Below are 17,905 nucleotides of genomic sequence, written 5' to 3' on the forward strand. Positions count from 1 at the left end.
GGGGCAAATGCCCCAGAGCTGTCACCTTGCTTGCCTGTCCCCCAAACCAGCATCGCTAAGTAAGGGGTGTGTGCACTGCCCTTTGGAGGCTAGTCGCAGGCTGCAGTCACGTGATCTTTTGGTATCACCTCAAGATGGTGTCTTGTCAGCAACAAATTAGCAAAAAAAAAACCCAAAAACCCCACCCTCATTTGAATGCCCTTCCTGGAGGTCTTCTGTAAAACAAACTTCACACGTGTGTCCTCTCTTCCTGCTAGCCTGGGGACGGCCTGAGAAAGTGCCCAACCCTGAGGCCTTTTGCTTCCTTTCTCTTATTCTCCCCCATTCTATCTTTTCAGATTTTTCTGAAAAAAGCAGAATGAAATTCCCAGGACGAAGAGTGGATGCGCAAAGCCGTTGCTCAGTCCCTCCTCCCAATCTTCCTCTCCCTTTCATTCCCTTCCCCCAGTCTGCAAACAGTGTGAAAGTGTTGCATGCACAGCGCCACCATCTGCTCTAAGCCAGGAAGAAGAAACAAGTCTGTGGCCAAAATACACAAATCCTGGCAAGCTCCGCAACAGACTACATGGAGGGGAAATGTTTCCATAGGTGGGTGCTGGCTGGCATTAAACAAGAGAGCACCAGGGCCCGCACTGGCACGTGTTGGCTGCAGCTGACTTTGCGGGGGGCAGTCAAACTGTCCGCTCTTGCTGTATAGAGACCAAGGGAAAATACTCCTACTTTAAAGGTTTGGTTTGTTCCCCTGGGCGAGGACCACACTGTCACTCATCCTCTCAGGGACATGGCTCCCTGAGTGTAGCAGCTGGATCAGACGAACATACAGCACGGTTTGGCGTGCTTACAGAACGAAGGATCTAATGAGCAGGAAGGCCATACGTATCTTCAGCCCAGGAAAGGGCAGACCCTGGCTATATTGGGTGGGGGCCCTATTGCTGGAGCAGTGAAGGGGGAGGGTTTTGGCAATGAGCGCAGGGTGACTGAATTCCCCTTACCAACTGCAGAGCAGGGTTGAGGTATATTGGGGGAAACCATCACTGCCTGAATTGCTTCATTTCCCCTTGCCCCAGCAAGAGGTGTTTCCTCCAGGACTACAGCTGAGGATTAAGTGAGTAGGAAGATGGAGCTCTCCTCTTGGTCCAGGAAGGGTCATGGCTCTACCAGAGGAGATTACGTATATCGGTATGGCAGGGAAATACTAAACCACACTGTGCCTGCCAGGGTTGAACACGGCCCCTGAATAAAACTTACGTTGAAGGCATCAGTGTCTTCACGCCTTGAGATTTTGAGTGCAAAATCCATCTTTTTAATAAATATTTCAGTTACTGGTTGATGTGAATTTTGAAAATAAGTAGCCCAGTTCTAAAATGGTAGGGAGTCATGTAATTTCTCAAAGTTTTTTCTGAAATCCCAATGTCTCTTCAGCTATACACTGGAATGCATTATACTACTTTAATGTGCTGTATTTTTTATTATTGGATACATTTGATTTTTCAAGTACATCTCTATATAAATATATATTAAAAATAACGTGCACTGTAATAAAGTTTAATTAAATTTAAAATCCTTGCCCTTGTCTTCACTCAAGGTTTTAACTTTCTAGCAAGAGGCTCTTCATATTTAACTTGCAGATTGTACAATTGCTTTCCCTTCCCATGGCTCGGCAATGCACCTCTGGATTATAACTGGGGTGATAACTTAGCCAAGGCAGAGCTGCTCGTGGCACCGGTGCCAATTCCAGGTGCCCTGCTTCTACAGGCAGGGAGCTGTAGTAGCATAACTGAACAGCCTGTACGCCAGCTCTGCATAAACGAGGAAAAGGAACCACTGCTAAACTCTCACTCCTAATATATTACATCTAAAATGTGCTTTTTATCCCCCCTTACTAGTCTACTACTGAGAAGGGTCACAGGATGCTGAAAACATTCTCAGTGGCTCTGAATCCAAGTAGAGGGACTTAATTCCTCCCTCCCTAATTCCTTTATTAAAACCGATGCAAGTTTCTGTTGGGTTAGGAGAGGGCCTTTCTTTGAATGGCTTTTGCTTTTAAAGTGTGGTTATAAAACAATACTTCAGCAATTTTCTTCTGTGTTCCTCCCCTTCAAACCAGTATATCTAAAGCTGTAAGTCTGGGAAAGTATTTCTTCACCTTTTCTGGCTCTTTTCTGTCTCCATTCACCAACTCTGTATGCAGTGCACCCCTGGACTGTCCTATGACATTAGATGCATTGACTCTTATAGCAGAAAGTTATAGTATGTTTCCCATTGCTCAGGTAAGTGCAACAACAAGTAACTACAACAGAGTAAAAATGTCAAAATTTCAAGGCAACTTGTAGTTCAGCAAAGGTAAGCAACATCAGACTGTGACAGCTCTTGGTTTGGCCATGGAAATGAAAGCTCATCTTTTTCAGTTATTGTCATGCTTTTGAGTGCCCAATTTGATAGCTAGGAGCACCCAGAACTTTAGCAAAGCAGATCCTAGAAATCTCATCTTGGGTGCCCAGTGCCATAAGCCATTAGAAAACATAGGCCTAAAAGCATTTAAGCATTATATGAACAAATAGGTGGTCTAGACCTTGCCTCCCACTATCTGTATACTAACGCTCTATTTGAAGTACTGCTGCATAGACAAAACAGCTGAGAATTACAACAGCCTCTTTTTATTAGCTTAAGCAACATCCTACCGAAGCTGAGTCTGGTGGCAAAATCCTTAGTTTCAGCTGGGTGCATGGGATGGGAAGGAAGAACAGCATGTGCTGCTAATCACGTCTGTCTTTAGCTTCTCTAGCAAGCCTGTGCTTTTCTACATGCATATGCACAACGTTTAGTGGGGGAAGAGAAGGGGTTTTAAAAGCCAACTGAGGCAAATGACTGTAGCGTTGCTCTAGTCTCCACTTGTGATTAAAACGGTTTCCTAGTAAGTGGAACTTGCTGTGGATAACCTGGGGTGGCGGGAGGGAGAGAACCACTTTCTCCCTCTTCCCCCTCGTTAAAGGAAGAGAATTGACGCAGGGGACAACTGCCTGAACATAAGTTTGGGAGTATTTTAGATCTCTTCCACCACCGCACACTATTTTGAACGGCTTTAGCGTGGAGAAAGTAAAGATTAAAATCTCATCAGCCTGGCAGCGTTGGAGGAGATGCTGAGTGGAGGGTTTAGGTCAGCAGTCACAGGCCCTGTTTACCACCGGAAGAGCAGTTGCAGTTTGCTTGGAATTTCCATTCTCCACACAAAAGAACTGAGTGACAGGAAGTGAACCAAAAGCCCAGCCATGGACAAACCAATCAAAATCCACAGAACTTTGGCGCTGAAGTACATAGGCCCCAATCTGTGTGAGGAGAAAACATTCATGAAAAGAGAACAATGACCTCCTCTGCCAGCAAGGATATATATATTTTTTAATATAAAACAAGCAGGGTCTGTAACAGGCGTTGAAAACAGCCAACTTCTGCCCTCAAAAATCAAGGGGTTTTTAAAGCTATTTATTGAAAGTTCTGTGCAGCCTAGCAAAGTGTCTTTGCCACTGGTAAACAGTAAGACCACTACATTTGCACATGTGGTTGACACACTGAAGCTGCTGCACACTAGAACAGCCAGCTTCACAAGTGCTTGTGGGTGACAAGGTGGGACGCACAAACTCAGTGAGCCACTGAGCGGCTGGGCCAGGCAATTATTTAACAGGAAACTTTTGTGTTGGCTTTAGCATGCTTAAAAACCCTTCAGCTAGTACAGAATCAATTTACTTTGTTATAACCTTGCTTCTCAAACTAGTAACCTTCAGCAGCAGCAGCAGGTTTAAAGTTATAAATGCAGCTGGCTACAGTTATTGTTAAGCACCCTGGAGTCAGCCTCGAGTGCAGGTTGAGTTTTATGGACGGTGAGCATTCCAGAGGAAAGATGTATGCTTCATTTAGAGGAACTGCACTGCCCATTGTTACACTCCAGGTTAGACCCACTTGATGAATTGGTAACACATTCATGGTGCTCTTGCCATGGGGGGCAGGGAGGAAATTAATAGCAGCAGTGGGTTTCTAACAGCAAAGTGGGAAAGGATACAGGCCCAGATCTTCTTCATAGGTATTTCGGCACCTAACTCCCACTGATTTTAATGTGTATAAGGCAGGCTTGTTGTTGGGCACTTTCACCCACACGATTTCATGCCTGGCTACGTACTCACCTTCCATGAGCAGAGAGCGTATATCCCTGGAAGTACTGGTATCGAGCATACAAGTAGAGTAGCCCACAGACTGCAGCCACACCTAGATGTGAAGCCAAGAACCAAAATCATTACCATGGGGCAGTGCGCTAAATGCTTCACGGCCAGAGTCTGAAGGCTACAAAGTCTGACAAGTAATTGGAAGAGAACAATTCAGCAAAATCAGAATTACAAATGGACCGTGAGACATCTGACCAGTGCACCCAGTGCTGACTGGGAGGCAGAGGCCTACTGCCCTCCCACTATTTACTGGCCATAAGGATGAGCGAGAGGGGGCAGGGGCTGGGGGAAGAGGCGGTGTGGGAGGGGGGCCTCAAGGGAAGGGGGGGGGGGCACAGGGCCTGGGGGGGGAAGGAAGCTTCTGCCACCTCTGCTGGGAGGGGTAGTCATGGCTTTTTCCCTAGGCTAAAAGCCATATTTCCACACCCCTCCCTCTTTAGGAGAAATAAATGAATAGCAGTATATTGCCTGAGACCTTTAGGAACTCCTGCACGTCGGGGCCATATAGGAGCAAAGTTTAGCAGCTTGAGGAGTAGGAGGAAGACAGGACTAGTTCATCTCTAAAGCCTAGAAGCACTAACCAGCCACAGGACAATGCAATCACGTAAATGTCTCCCTTGGAAATGGCACAGATACCTCCATATCTTATGAAGAGGTTGGCATGTCAGATTTTCAGTATTAAAATATAGCTGCCCAAACCAACTGAGTTTCATTTAAGTAAGTCTGGCCTTTTTCTCCCCTATCCCCTCCCACTTCCCCATGCCGAAACAGCTCATCCTTGAGCTCCAGGAGGCAGCTTGTTTCCAGCAATTAGCTAGCAATGGTTTGCTGTAAGTGCACCAATGGTATAAACCCAGAACAGTGTCTGGATTTTGGTGGGATTTTTTAATTATTTTACCTTGTTGGAAGAAGATTCCAGCCACCCATAGGACAGACACAAAGATTGGAAAGTATTCGGAGCAGTTCGCCCTGAGGAGAACCAGAGAAGAGAAAGTTAAAACTGAAAGCGAAAGCCCACATAAACCCCCTCTCAGGGCAGTGCATTTAGCAATTCATTTTCAAAAATATATTCGCGCGTAGGCAGGATCAGTTTGTGGTATTATGGCCAACGGGTCCCCTTTCTGCATTGTAGGGCAAATATGCAACATGGGCTAAGGAAAAGCACCAATAAACCAATATTTGCAGTGCTGTCAATCTTCTGAACTCGTGGCCAAAATTAGCATCTCCCTCCAATCCTGAGCAGCAGTGGCATAATCTCCTCTTCAGAGATTTACAGACTAAGGCAGAGGTCATATAGTTTGCCCCAGCCCGCAGGCTTTCTGCATCAGATCTGGAATTAAACATGTGTAAGGTATTTCCCCCCTTTAGGTTACTAATAGGAAATTACACAATCAACTAAAGCGTAAAGTTGTAGGTGTTTAAGAATTGCTCTGCACCACACTACTGTGCTGAGTCAAACTTTTGCTCAACTTTAAAAGTCCCCAAAGGAGCATTCTGGCACCCTCCAGCTCCTTTTTTTTAAATGGCAAAAGGCACTAAATCGTCTGCAAGCAGTACATGGTGACGCGTCCAAATGTGAAAAGTTTTACAATTCCATGGACAACTCATCTAAAATTTAGCCAAAATCTTCTCCTCTGGCCCTAGGGGATATGCCATATTTGAGTCAGAAACAGGAGTGCTGCAAATTTTATAAAGCAAATGCATTTTTAGCTAGAGAGAGAGAGAGAGAGAGCGCCTGCTGGTTTTCCACTATGAAGTACTAAATCTGTGTTTTTAAAAACATATCAAAGCAGCTCATCTCTCAGAATCAATTGCCACAGAAATAACCTTCCCCAGGTAACAATGATCACATCACTTCCCCTACAAAAGATGCAACAGAGATTCTCAGCCTCACAGCTTCTGCCATGCACAGAATTAGACAAAGGTTTGTGGGCTGGAACTGGCCGTGGCGTTTCACGCTTGGTGGCATTTCCAGGTGTCTTAAATGAACTCACGTGAGCATTTCTGCCAGTCCACACATTGACTGTTTGCTGAGAAACTACAGACTATTATCTGTTCAAAATTTACTGCTAGATTGAAACGAGCCGTCCAGTCGTCATCACAAATCGCAGCCCATGCCTTTTGGCTCCTTGTGGAAGTAAGAGGCAGAACATGGTTAAAACGAGCACACGCTTCCTCTCCCCTTTTGAATGGAGAAACAACTGAGTCCCACGTTCGTTAGCAGTGTGGTGGACCTGAGCAAGAACCTGTTTCCAAGGCCTTGTGTCTTGCTCCAGGAATAGCGCTGAGTCAGCCCCTCCTTAAAGTGCAGAGATTAAAGAAAGGCAGGGCCTTAGGGTTCTTGAGGCTACAGCAGTCTCTCACTATGCACCCCTTCACTCAACAGCGTGAACGGGAACACAGCCTGGGCAGAATCTGCTTCCTGAGCTGGCATGTTACACCTCAAAGTAACCCTGCATGACCCCTTCAAAAGAGGCGCCTGGGAGCTTAAATTCATAACGCTGCTAAACATCAGACAGGATCTGTGGCTGGGACCAGCAGTAAGCCTGAGTGGTGAAGATCTGATCTGGATCAGTCTTTCAAGGGAGATTGGATGTAGCGTCTGGCTCTAGCCTCAGTTTAGGTGTAAACACAGCGAGTAAAGGAAAACTCTCTTACTGAGCTCTGAAGACTCTCTCAAATTCTGGTGGGCCTGCTGTATCCGGGGGGGAGACTTTGTATTTCCGTCTGGCATAGATCACCTGCAGCGCAAAATAGGCTGGAAGAAGAGAACAAAGCTGTACATTGCATGTTACACTCATTACACTAGCCCATGCATTATCTGGGTTGGAACTAAGGGAGTTCTAAAAATAGCCACCAGGCTTATAGATTTTAATTACAGTCTATGAAAATCAGACACTATTAATGGGTAGACTAACTAAATACCCCATTTATTTCATGTATGTACATTGTATTGAACAGACTGTACGGCACAGACAATTTAGACTTTGACTTGTGCTTTGCATAACAAGCTCACACACAGCTAGCAGCCGCAGTAATGGACACCCCAGTGTATTCTGTTTCATACCCAGCTAAAGTTAGACACAGCTCCAGTTGCACGCTGCTCCAGAACAATGCAGGACTGCCCACCCCCCGAGTTTGAACATCATGATTCAGAAACCCCCAAATCATGACATTAAAAGAGATCTCATTGTTTTTAGGCCAAAATATTAATCATAGTTTTGGACAGTCTTCTGGTTAATGCCCCTGACAATGCTCAGCATGTGTGGGGTGATTATAGGCTGAAAATTCAACCTTTAATTATTATGATCATTCGTATGCATTTATGTCCTAGCTCTTATCCTAGCACTTTTAATCAGCAGCTCTCAAGTGAAGTATTGTTGTATCCCCATTTTACAGCTGGGGAAACTGAGGCAGAGCCAGAGTCACTTGCCCAAGGGCACACGCAATCCAGTGACAGAGCCGAGAGCATAACTCAGGTCCATTGAGTTCCAGGCCAGTGCTCTTCCACTAGCCTACACGTCCTCTGGCCCCAGGTCCTCTGTGCTTAGGGTGCCCAGACAGCAAGCGTGAACAATTGGGACGGGGTGGGGTGGGGTGGGGCGGGGGGGTAATAGGAGCCTATACAAGACAAAGCCCCAAATATCGGGACTGTCCCCATAAAATCGGCACATCGGGTCACCCTATCGATGCTCCTGCTTCTCACAACTCGCTTCCCCGAAAGCTGGCCCATCTCCAAGGGACAGGGCTGCCCTGAGAACCTACCTCCATTAAAACTGCCTGACTGGTGAGGCTGCAGTGCAACAGCTGAGCTTTGGGAAAGTGTGTGTGGGGGCAGAGGGGCAGGAACACGCCCACACAGCCCTGCCCCAGCTCTGACCCACTCCACTTGTAAAGCGGTGCCTGGCTGCGGAAGGAGGAACCGCAGGCAGCGCTCGCCAAATTCCTGAGCACAACCACAGAGCGCCACCCCCGTGATAACACGGCGAGAGTTGGTGACACTGGCAAGAGCTCGCTTCCCCTCAAGCCCTAAGAAAAGGGAGATGTTCAGGGTGAAAGCAAAGAACAGGACTCAAAGGGACCTGTTCAAAACCCACCTCCTCCTTTTGTTACACACAATCAGTGAGGAAGTAGCTGGAGCCTGTGGGATGGACAGCTGACGCATAAGAATGGATCTGGACGTGTCAGGATCCAAGCCCAAGGACTAAGAACACAGATGGTGCCAGAGCAAGAGCCAAACACTATCAGCTGGCATTGGTGTAAAGACCAACACCCCGCCCTGGAAGGATGATTTTTGCAGCTTTTGCAATAAGGCGCAGCAGCTTGTGTCTTTTTAAACTGAACTTTGCCAAATTCAACTCTGTGTCTTCTGAGAATGGGTGCTGGCTGCTCCTTTGAAGCCTGTACCCGGTTGCTACACTCAGCAGCACTTTGCATGCAGCTGGGCCACGTTCACCATGGTCAGATTCAGCTGTTCTCCAGAAACTCAATGCCTAAGCAGGCACAGTCAGGTGCAAAGCATGCAGCAGATGAAAAAAAATAAAAAGTCGGTTTGGAAAAGCACAACCTTGTGGGCTTTCAAGTCACTAAATGCAGTTGTGCACACACATGGAAATAGGTTAAGAAGCCCTCCCGTCCCCCCACTGTCCTTCTTGCCCCAAGCTTGTTTACACAATAGACACACTGAACCCTAATTGGGAACCTAGGTGATGTAATTCCCTGTTTTTATAGGACAATTCGAATATACATAGGTTCCTCTCTCTCTCTCTCCAGTGTCATATTCTGATGGGATCCATGTGTCAATAACAATATCTATTATCTTAGAGGCAAGCTGCAAAACATTCACTCTTGTGTAGCCATGCTGGGTTTTTAGCACCTGTAGTCTGCAGCCACTAGAGGAAGACATTTACTATTCAGCATTTATATGGCTTTGGAAAGCTATAACGTACTTCACAGTACATACAAAGATACAGCCGCGATCCAGAGCCGTTACAATCTAACACAGACAAGTGATGACCAGGACAATGGTTCAGATAAAGGAAAATACTGAGAGATCAATATAGATGGGCTTAAGGAACAGAAATCAGTTTTAAGGAGGAGAAAGACATTACAGTTGAGCAGCGCTCATGTGCCATATAGTAGAGGAGGCTGGTATAGACACACTTGGAGGAAAGAAGAGATTTACATAATCTGATGTTGTAATGCAACTTCAATAAATATTACTTCATCATAGAATAGAATATCAGAGTTGGAAGGGACCTCAGAAGGTCATCTAGGCCAACCCCCCGCTCAAAGCAGGGCCAATCCCCAATTTTTGCCCCAGATCCCGAAATGGCCCCCTTAAGGATTGAACTCACAACCCTGGGTTTAGCAGGCCAATGCTCAAACCTTTGAGCTATCCTTCCCCCCTACTTAATCACTCTTTTAAAAACACACATGTCCTTATCCAATTGTTGATCTGTTCAGCACATTTCTTCCTATTAATAAGAATTCCGATGTAAATATAATATTGGGGAGGAAACTTACAAAAGAGCTAGAACCCAGTGAATAAGAACTACATCATCACTTTGATTGTGATATGACAAATGCCACTGATGTACCATTCAGCTACAGAGTTCAGTAAAACCCCAAGAAAACAGCCAGAGAGCAGATACGGCTGATATCATGCCTGGCTATGTACACAGTTCAGTGCTATCTACAGGATATGTGGGGAGAGCTTCAGAAGCAAGATCTAATCAAATATTAATTCCTGTCAACTTCTCTGCATGTCAGTAAAACACAGCTCCCTAAATAAAGGCTGCTTTTTTTCCCTCTCTCTCTCTCATTTTGTTGTCCCCAAGGCACCTCTCAAAAACGTGCAGGTTGATTTAAAGACACTGCATAGACTAGTGCTCACAGTGCTGGATTTTGGCATAACCCTGAGAACATCAGGTGTCACCACATATTCTCAGTTCAGTCCCCTATAAACAGTCAATAACGCATGGGATTAGTTTCATTGCACAACCCTGTTACTGCACTTTTTTTATGCTTAGTCAATAAACAAAGTTTAAACCTGTTACAAGTTTACTTGCACCTGGGAACAATTGAACAGCACGTTCCCATAGGAAACCCCAGGCGCGCAACAAGAATTTGTATAATTAACCATCCCCATCAGAGAGGGCCGCTTGAGAACCCTAGCCCTGCTGTAGGGATCTGAAATATATGCACAGTGTAAGAACGAAGGATTACACACTACAGGTGGCTCTTAGAATGATACATTACAAAACCCACCCCAAGCTTTGCAATAACCCACATTCAAGCTTTTTCCTCAGAGGCAACTCCCAGAGGGAAGCCAGTTGAATCTGTTCAGACTTTACATTTTTGTCAATAGAGCCTTTTATGCATCTCTGGACAAACACAATATTACACTGACGCAAGGGGGCAAAAGGGGAAAGCTTTGCCCAAAAGAAAAAGAAAACAGAAGCCCACTGTGCTTTCAACACTTCGGAATCAGACATTTGTGTACATTTACTGAACACTAAGCTTCCACCTTTGTTAAACTCTGATTAAGTGTATTAATAACTTACTATCAGCCAAACAACCTTAATTCAGCCTCATCTCATCATCCTCAGAAATGCTGGGAGAAATCTATCTGTTCATCACTGTTTCTCCTCCTTAAGTGTAAGTGTAGACAAACCCAACAGAAAAACTTCCTAGGCATAAAATGATGCTACTTTGCATGACCAAGGCTGTGACCCAGTCCAACATTTGTTAGCAAAGACCTGTAGGTATAAAACTAGTGCTCTGTGACTCACTTTTTATATGCCATCTGCAAAGTGCAAGATGCCTACAGTTGAATACTTCTAAAACCCCCTGGAAAAATTCCTTGATCCAATAATACATGTGTCTCCCTACTTGAGACAAAGTTGTCAAAGTGGAAGCTAGGATGTAGGGGCATTCTAGGGCAGTTGCTCTAAAAAAAAAAAAGCCTAAATAATAAGCGATTTACTACATCCAAATAGTACAAAAAATTTATAAGCATGTAATCAAACTACTTACAAACAGGCTAAACCCTGAGGTACTTAGACCCATTTTGGTTGGCTCCAGAATGATCAGGCGGGTATTCGCAATGAACCCTTTAAGCATTTACTTTTTAATACCTTTAAACAAGCGATGTCACTGCCAATTACAGACTTCAGCACACACACCCCAGAAAAAGTTAAGACAGTTCACCCTTATTTCCAGTCTTAATCCAGGTAATCTTTACAACCTTCTTTCTTCCCAAGGCCTTTCCTCCCCTCTTTCTTGTTGTTCAACAGCTTTTCCATTACACCTGGGTTCACACAGGATTTAACACTGCTGTGTGGGTTGGGGAAGGGCCATGTTGGCTCATTTTAAAACAGATTATCTTTGTTTGATTTAAAACTATCTGCAGTCACTCCTTCTTTTTATAAACTTCTTTTTAGAAACTTCCCCTTATCTCATTAGTTATTCTTTAAACCAGACATTCTCCCTACTTCATTCCTTTTGGTTTTATCTCATTATTTTCTAGGCCTTCCTTCTACTTGGTAGTCGGGGACTTTCTTTACAAAACAGATTTATTTCCTTAACCAAACTTAAGATAACTTTAATTTTTTTCATATTAGACTTATCCTATACTTTCAATCCCCCTCTGTTTCAGGGACTCTCTGAAATATCTGATGGTCCTATTTCAAACATGAAACTTTCACATTTCCTGAGACCAACACGGCTACAACTGCACTGCATTCCACATTTGCTACAAGGCACTAGTGGTCACCAAGAATCCAACAAAAACATCCCCAGTTTGCAGTTTCTCAGGCTCACCGTTGTAGACATAGGACATAAAACAAGTGTCACAAGTTTTCCAGTCAGGGAAAAAACAATGTTTTATGTATTTATTTTTATATTACAGGCACACTTCCAACATTAGCCCATTCTCCCCAAATTTAGCAACATCTGATTCTTCTCCCAAAAGGACATTCTTCCTACAATTTTAGAACAGCAGCAAATTGCTCTTTGTACTGAAAATGCTTTCAAGACCTTAACTACAGAGAAATGACCAACATCTTTAGAATGACATAGATCAGGGGAGAGACTACAAAACCTGAGTCATCAATTGCAAATGCAGGTGAGGTGAATGTTTTGAGGGAGGCAGAATTCCTCTACTCAACTGCAGAGTATACTCAGAGTAATAGAGCAATTAGACCTGAAAAGGCTAGCTCATCTCGACCAGTGGAGGATTACCTTGTTACACTACACTTTCAAATTCCTTGTTCAGTCTGGTTTTAAGTGTCCCAGAGCAATGGTGCTTCCACCATCTAATAATTCTTATGGTCAGGAAACATTTCTTTAATCCCAGACCAAGCCTACGTTAAAATGGAATTAAAGATGAATTCTGGGTAAAATACAGTACAGGGATATTTCAATTATTCCCCAATCAAGCCTTAAATACCCAAGAAATTTGGAGTTAAGCTTTAACTGAAAAGAAATTCAGACATGCTCAAGTATGGAAACAATCAAGCACCCAAAATGACCTTCACTCTCTCTCCTATAGTCATAAAATGGCTAAAATCATGACAGTGTTTGGGGCCCAGATTAGATTTAAATGATTTCTGAGGACCACGTTACTTTAGGCAAGCCATTCATCTGGTTTTAAACTGAACGGTCCTGTTTTCTAAGGTTTGCCTCCCACCCAGCGCTAGGGTGACCAAATAGCAAGTGTGAAAAATCGGGACGAACGTGAGGGGTAATAGGCGCCTATACAAGAAAAAGCCCCAAATACCGGGACTGTCCCTATAAAATCGGGACATCTGGTCACCCTCCCAGGCACTGGGGCAAAACCAGTCATGGTTTTGTCTGGCAGTTGACAGGGGACACCATGTGGAAGAGTGCTCTACCCTGCCTCTCTGACTGTGCACATGAGGTCACCTGGGCAGGGCAGGGTACGCTTCAAAATGGCTTGCCAGGTAACCTTGCATGCGCACATGGCAGCATGGGCAGGATCACGCAGGCCCATGTCATTCCCAGAAGTACCAGATTGCCTGGTGTTATGGGGATCTGTGAGTGGCCAATCTACATTAATTCCACCTCCCCATGGGAAATTAGGATTTGTCATAATTTTTCATAAGAAATTTGTCATAACAGAAGCTGACGCATAAAATCTTTTTCAGAGGAACTCATGAACAAGTGTCCTCTTTCAAAACAGCAACCATTTCCCATTGTTTTCAATGGGACTGAGACGACACAATGCCCCTCTGGGAAGATGGTGTCTATCCCTTTTTTCAAAATGGCTAATTGAGGGCACCCTATGGCCTCACTCCCAGTGGGAACAAGGTAAATATGGAAGCCAATTTGAAAGAGAGCAGTTCTTTGTGCAAGTCTCTGTATAGAACATTCTTCAGCCGCTACTTGAAGAAACTTTCACTTAATGAATATGCAAAATGACCATTAATTCCAAAAAGTGTAGCCTATGGCCATGAGTTCAGTTAGCTTTAACTGTACGAAAAGTTTGAAGAGTCTGTATCATTCCATTATTAGGATTGTTAGGGACAAAAAATGATCTGACAAGGTGCCAGATTCCTTAAAGGGCACATTTTAAAATGAATTATAACTCCTAAACTAATTAACAGATTTACTTGTCAATTCTCAGAAAATTAATTCTAAACTCTAAGATGAGAACTGTGATTGTGGTGAGATTGCTATATATGAAAAATACAGTGTAAAGAGATTGAATCCCTGCTTCAAGTAAAAAAACCAACCTCCCTCCACCCTCAAAACCCATTCAACTCAACCTTCTCTATACAGCTGCAACAGTCTCCTCCATGATGTTCAATCTGAGGATCTCTTCTCTTAACTCTAATTCCAGTACTCCTTGGACTGAACTAAATAAATTTTCTACCTCTGGTATATACTGTTCAAACACTAGTTTTATGTAGTGTTGTAGTAACCGTGTTGGTCCCAAAATATTAGTGAGACAAGGTGGGTGAGGTAATATCTGTTATTGGACCAACTTCTCTGGGTGAGAGAGACAAGCTTTCAAGCCACATGGAGCTCTTTTTCAGGTCTGGGAAAGATACTTCCAATGTCACAGCTAAATGCAAGGTGGAACAGATTGTTTAGCATATTCTAATCTGTTCCACCATGTATTAAACTGTGACGCTGAGAGTACCATTCTCAGAGCTGAAGAGCTCTGTGTAGCTCAGAAGCTTGTCTCCCTCACCAACAGAAGTTGGTCCAGTAAAAGATATTACCTCACACACCTTGTCTCTTAAATATGGGTTGACAGTTATAGTCTGTCATACCTCTCCGCCCTCCTCTGTAATCATTACTGCTTAATCAAGCGGTACTTCTTAAAAAGCTCTTACCTCAAAAATTCACTCTCTCCACCCCTTGATCAGTTTTGTTGCTTTTTTCTGAATTCTTCCAGTTTATCAATACCTAAAATTTAATGCAGGGATCTAGGCATGGGCTCAGAGTCCTAGAGCAGTGGTTCTCAACTGGGGTATGTGTACCCTGAGGGTTATGCAGAGGTCATCCTGTGGGTACCTCAACTCATCTAGATATTTGTCTAGTTTTACAAGCTACATAACAAGCACTAGCGAAGTCAGTACAAATTAAAATTTCAGACAGACAAAATGAGAAAGGAAGCAATTTTTCAGTAATAGGTTGCTGCGACACTTTTGTATTTCTACGTCTGATTTTGTAACCAAGTAGTTTTTAAGTGACGTGTAACTTGGGGGTACGCAAGACAAATCAGACGCCTGAAAGGGGTACAGTAATCTGGAAAGGCTAGGAACCAGTGTCCTAGAGAGAGAGAGACTAATTAATGCCTCCTGCTCTGATGCTTGTGATGATACAGCCTAGAAAGTCATGTTGGCTTTTTCGTTACATTGCATTATCAGCTCTTCTTATTTATCATCCACTATTAATACACTTAATAGATTTAAATAAGCTGTATAGAAACAGAATACCTACTACAGAGACTGTAGCATACAATATATTGACATTGCTCGTGAAGCAATAGGAATAGGTCTTATGTTAAACTACAATGTACAGATATTTTACACCTATACCTGTGCACGCAAACCTTCAAATACCATAAACATTTCCTCAACGCACTAAGTAGTTATCCCCCTGACTTTAGTTTGGATACTTTGCGACCATGCTTTTATTTGCAAAATTACAGCAATTTAAAAAAAAAAACAACAACAACAACTGTGGAGAATAGTGAATTGATAACGCCGGTAAGTCAACTGTTAGTTTCCAGTTAACATTTCGTTTTCATTTCTGTAGCACATGATGAGGTGTGAGGGCTGCAAGTCATTTGAGCTCTTTGCAACTCAAATACCAGCGGTGGCGATGACCATCTTCATCCCGAGCATCCCCGAAACAATTTGCATCATTTACCGCCCAGGACAAAAGCAGCCTTTCATCCCGCACAGCCTGGTGACCCCCCCGCTGCAATGACACAGCGGCAGTGAACGGGGAAGGGCCGGGCACGGTACCTTGCTCCAAGACTCCCAGGACGGTCACAGCGGCTAGCAACGCGATCTGATCCAGCATCTTGGGTCTGACGGGCGTTGGGGCAAAAAACCGGTCCCAGCTCCTGCAGGGGAGTGACTGCGGAGTACGGTCCGCTCCCCCTGCCGTGTGTACACCGCCGCCGCCAGCTACTGCTCCGCGCTAGCATGTGCTTCCTCCTCGCAGCGCTAGTTAACCCCTTGCATGCTGCAGAGCTGTTCCTGGACAGCCGCAGCGACAGCAGGTAGGCGAGTGCCTGGCTCGGGGAAGGCGTGGCCAGCCCTAGGGACCGAGGTCAGAAAAGCAAATTCTTGCTCTTGGCGGTGCCCAAAGTCCTTCCTGTGCGGACACAGGCTTGGGAGCGCGCACGAGCGGCCGCCCCCCGGGTCCCCTGCGGAGCCCCGCTCCCAGGCCAGCAGCTCGCGCGGGGGAAGCCCAGCGGGCTCTGCAATCGCGTCCCTGCGGCCGGGGGGTGGAAGGACTGAGAGAGAGACAAGCAGGGGTGGGGAAGGGGCAGGAGAAAGGGGCGGGAGCGGAGCCCGTGGGCAAGGGGGAAACTGACCCATCCCCGCCTCGAATAGTACTGGGAGGAGGGGGGGGGGTGTTTTTTCCTTTTCGTGCCTGGGTCAAGGAGACTCCAAACCACACCGGCCAGTGAGGGGTTGGTTTGTTTTATTTATTTAAAAGCTGCAACCTAAAAGCTGGACTCCCTCCCGCGGCCTTTTCTTTGGGGCTGTTATTCTTGGCCAGCTTGAAATACTTAAGACTGCTGGAGGAGTCCAGGTTCTAGCCTCTTCTTGGCCTAGGGATTTCAGGGAGGTGGTACAGCTGTTTTTCCTTCTCCATTACATAGTCCAGCTTTCAGAAGCTTTTTACATTCCAGGCAAGCCGATTTTTCCCCCTGGCCAAGTTCTCAGCCCAGGAAGGAACTGTTTGCATACCCCAAGGGTAGCTGGAACAATATGAAATACATGGGGAAAGATTAAATATTAAACAAAAAACACAGTTTATCAACATTAAAAGAGGGGAAATTCAATTCTGCTCTTATCTTACTCACACAATAACATTTTCTTGAAGTAGGCAAAAGAACAAGAACTGCACTTTTGAAAATTTTACCCAGAGTGCTTACGGGTTCTCATTTGGAATTCCCCTGGAGTTGCTAAGGTGGAGCAACTGTTCCCTTCTTTAAGGGAACACAACTGTAAATTAAGGAGTAGATTATGGGTCAAATACATTTAGACTGGCGTCAGAATCCTCTAAAACACAACTCTAAGATGTAAAACTTGGGTAACAGGAGTTCCATAACTCTTGAACAATGCTTCTCCCTGACTCACAAGTGCCTGATTTGTTTTAAGCAAAATGCTAACAAATTCTTGCTCCAAAACAGAGGGGGTAAATGAAGAGATTGATTTTGGCTTTTTAACTCCCCTATTTAAGAAATCAAAATATCATTCAACATCCACTGAGGATGTTTTCCTTAATTTTTGTTGGAGAGGGAAGATATTATGCTTGAAAGAGCCTCTTAAAAATTCCATAGACGATAGGAACAGTGGCTTGCCAATGGAATAAGTGCACTAGCTAGAGCAAAAGAAACAGGCTGCCATCCTGACTGAGGTAAGACTTGATGATACAGGTCAGAAGCTAGAAATTGTAGTTTAGATTATATTTCACTCTTGTCAAGTTAAAATAATTTAGTAATTTCAAGTGTCCACTACAGCTAAGCCCAAATTTTGCAATACTCATCCAACATGACTGTGTCCTCTAACCTTATAGGCTATTTTCCTCCAATTGTATTACATCTTTAAGTGTCCTGACATTTTCATAAAAGTTAGATTTTACCCATTTGAGGTCTCTATTATAAATAGTATGGGAAATGTCACTTAGGGCCTGCTCTCTCTTCCATTGACTTCAATACAGTAGAACCTCAGAGTTACAAACACCCTGGGAAGGGAGGTTGTTCATAGCTGTGAAATGTGTGTAATGCTGAACAAAGTTATGGGTGTTTTTTCAAAAGTTTACAACTCAATATTGACTTAATAGAGCTTTGAACCTTTACTATGCAGGGGAAAAAATGGTGCTTTTAATTTAAATGAAACAAGCACAGAAACAGTTTCCTTCCCGTGTCCATTTTTTTTTTAACTTTTCCCTTTAATTTTTTAGTAGTTTATGTT

The 17,905-nt window shown here is 44.3% G+C and overlaps 2 protein-coding genes across 2 annotated transcripts in view; one reads left to right on the plus strand and one right to left on the minus strand.

Annotated features, from left to right (window-relative positions):
* The window catches only part of MGAT4B (alpha-1,3-mannosyl-glycoprotein 4-beta-N-acetylglucosaminyltransferase B), a 90,455-nt gene extending 88,894 nt beyond the window's left edge, over nucleotides 1–1,561 (plus strand). Inside the window, exon 15 of the mRNA XM_073355392.1 lies at nucleotides 339–1,561. Within this exon, the coding sequence (XP_073211493.1) occupies nucleotides 339–362 (24 nt within the window). The 3' untranslated portion in view covers nucleotides 363–1,561. The remainder of the gene's footprint in view (nucleotides 1–338) is intronic.
* On the minus strand, nucleotides 1,419–16,132 carry LTC4S (leukotriene C4 synthase). Its single transcript, XM_073355400.1, has 5 exons — nucleotides 15,719–16,132; nucleotides 6,873–6,972; nucleotides 5,113–5,183; nucleotides 4,176–4,257; nucleotides 1,419–3,326 (listed from the first exon to the last, which is right to left on the minus strand). The coding sequence occupies exons 1-5, from the start codon at nucleotides 15,774–15,776 to the stop codon at nucleotides 3,179–3,181; spliced, it is 459 nt and encodes a 152-aa protein (XP_073211501.1). The 5' UTR covers nucleotides 15,777–16,132; the 3' UTR covers nucleotides 1,419–3,178.
* Between the last annotated feature and the right edge of the window lie 1,773 nt (nucleotides 16,133–17,905).

This window comes from Lepidochelys kempii, chromosome 8 (assembly GCF_965140265.1).
Source record: "Lepidochelys kempii isolate rLepKem1 chromosome 8, rLepKem1.hap2, whole genome shotgun sequence".
In the NCBI taxonomy this organism is placed as follows: domain Eukaryota; kingdom Metazoa; phylum Chordata; order Testudines; family Cheloniidae; genus Lepidochelys; species Lepidochelys kempii.

Excerpts from the sequence above, each read along its gene's own strand:
- LTC4S (XM_073355400.1), bottom strand. The coding sequence starts at position 15,776 with ATGCTGGATCAGATCGCGTTGCTAGCCGCTGTGACCGTCCTGGGAGTC. Across the intron at positions 5,184-6,872 it reads GAGAGAGTCTTCAGAGCTCA|GGCGAACTGCTCCGAATACT; the intron begins GTAAGAGAGTTT and ends GGTTCTCCTCAG. Across the intron at positions 3,327-4,175 it reads ACGCTCTCTGCTCATGGAAG|ATTGGGGCCTATGTACTTCA; the intron begins GTGAGTACGTAG and ends CTCCTCACACAG.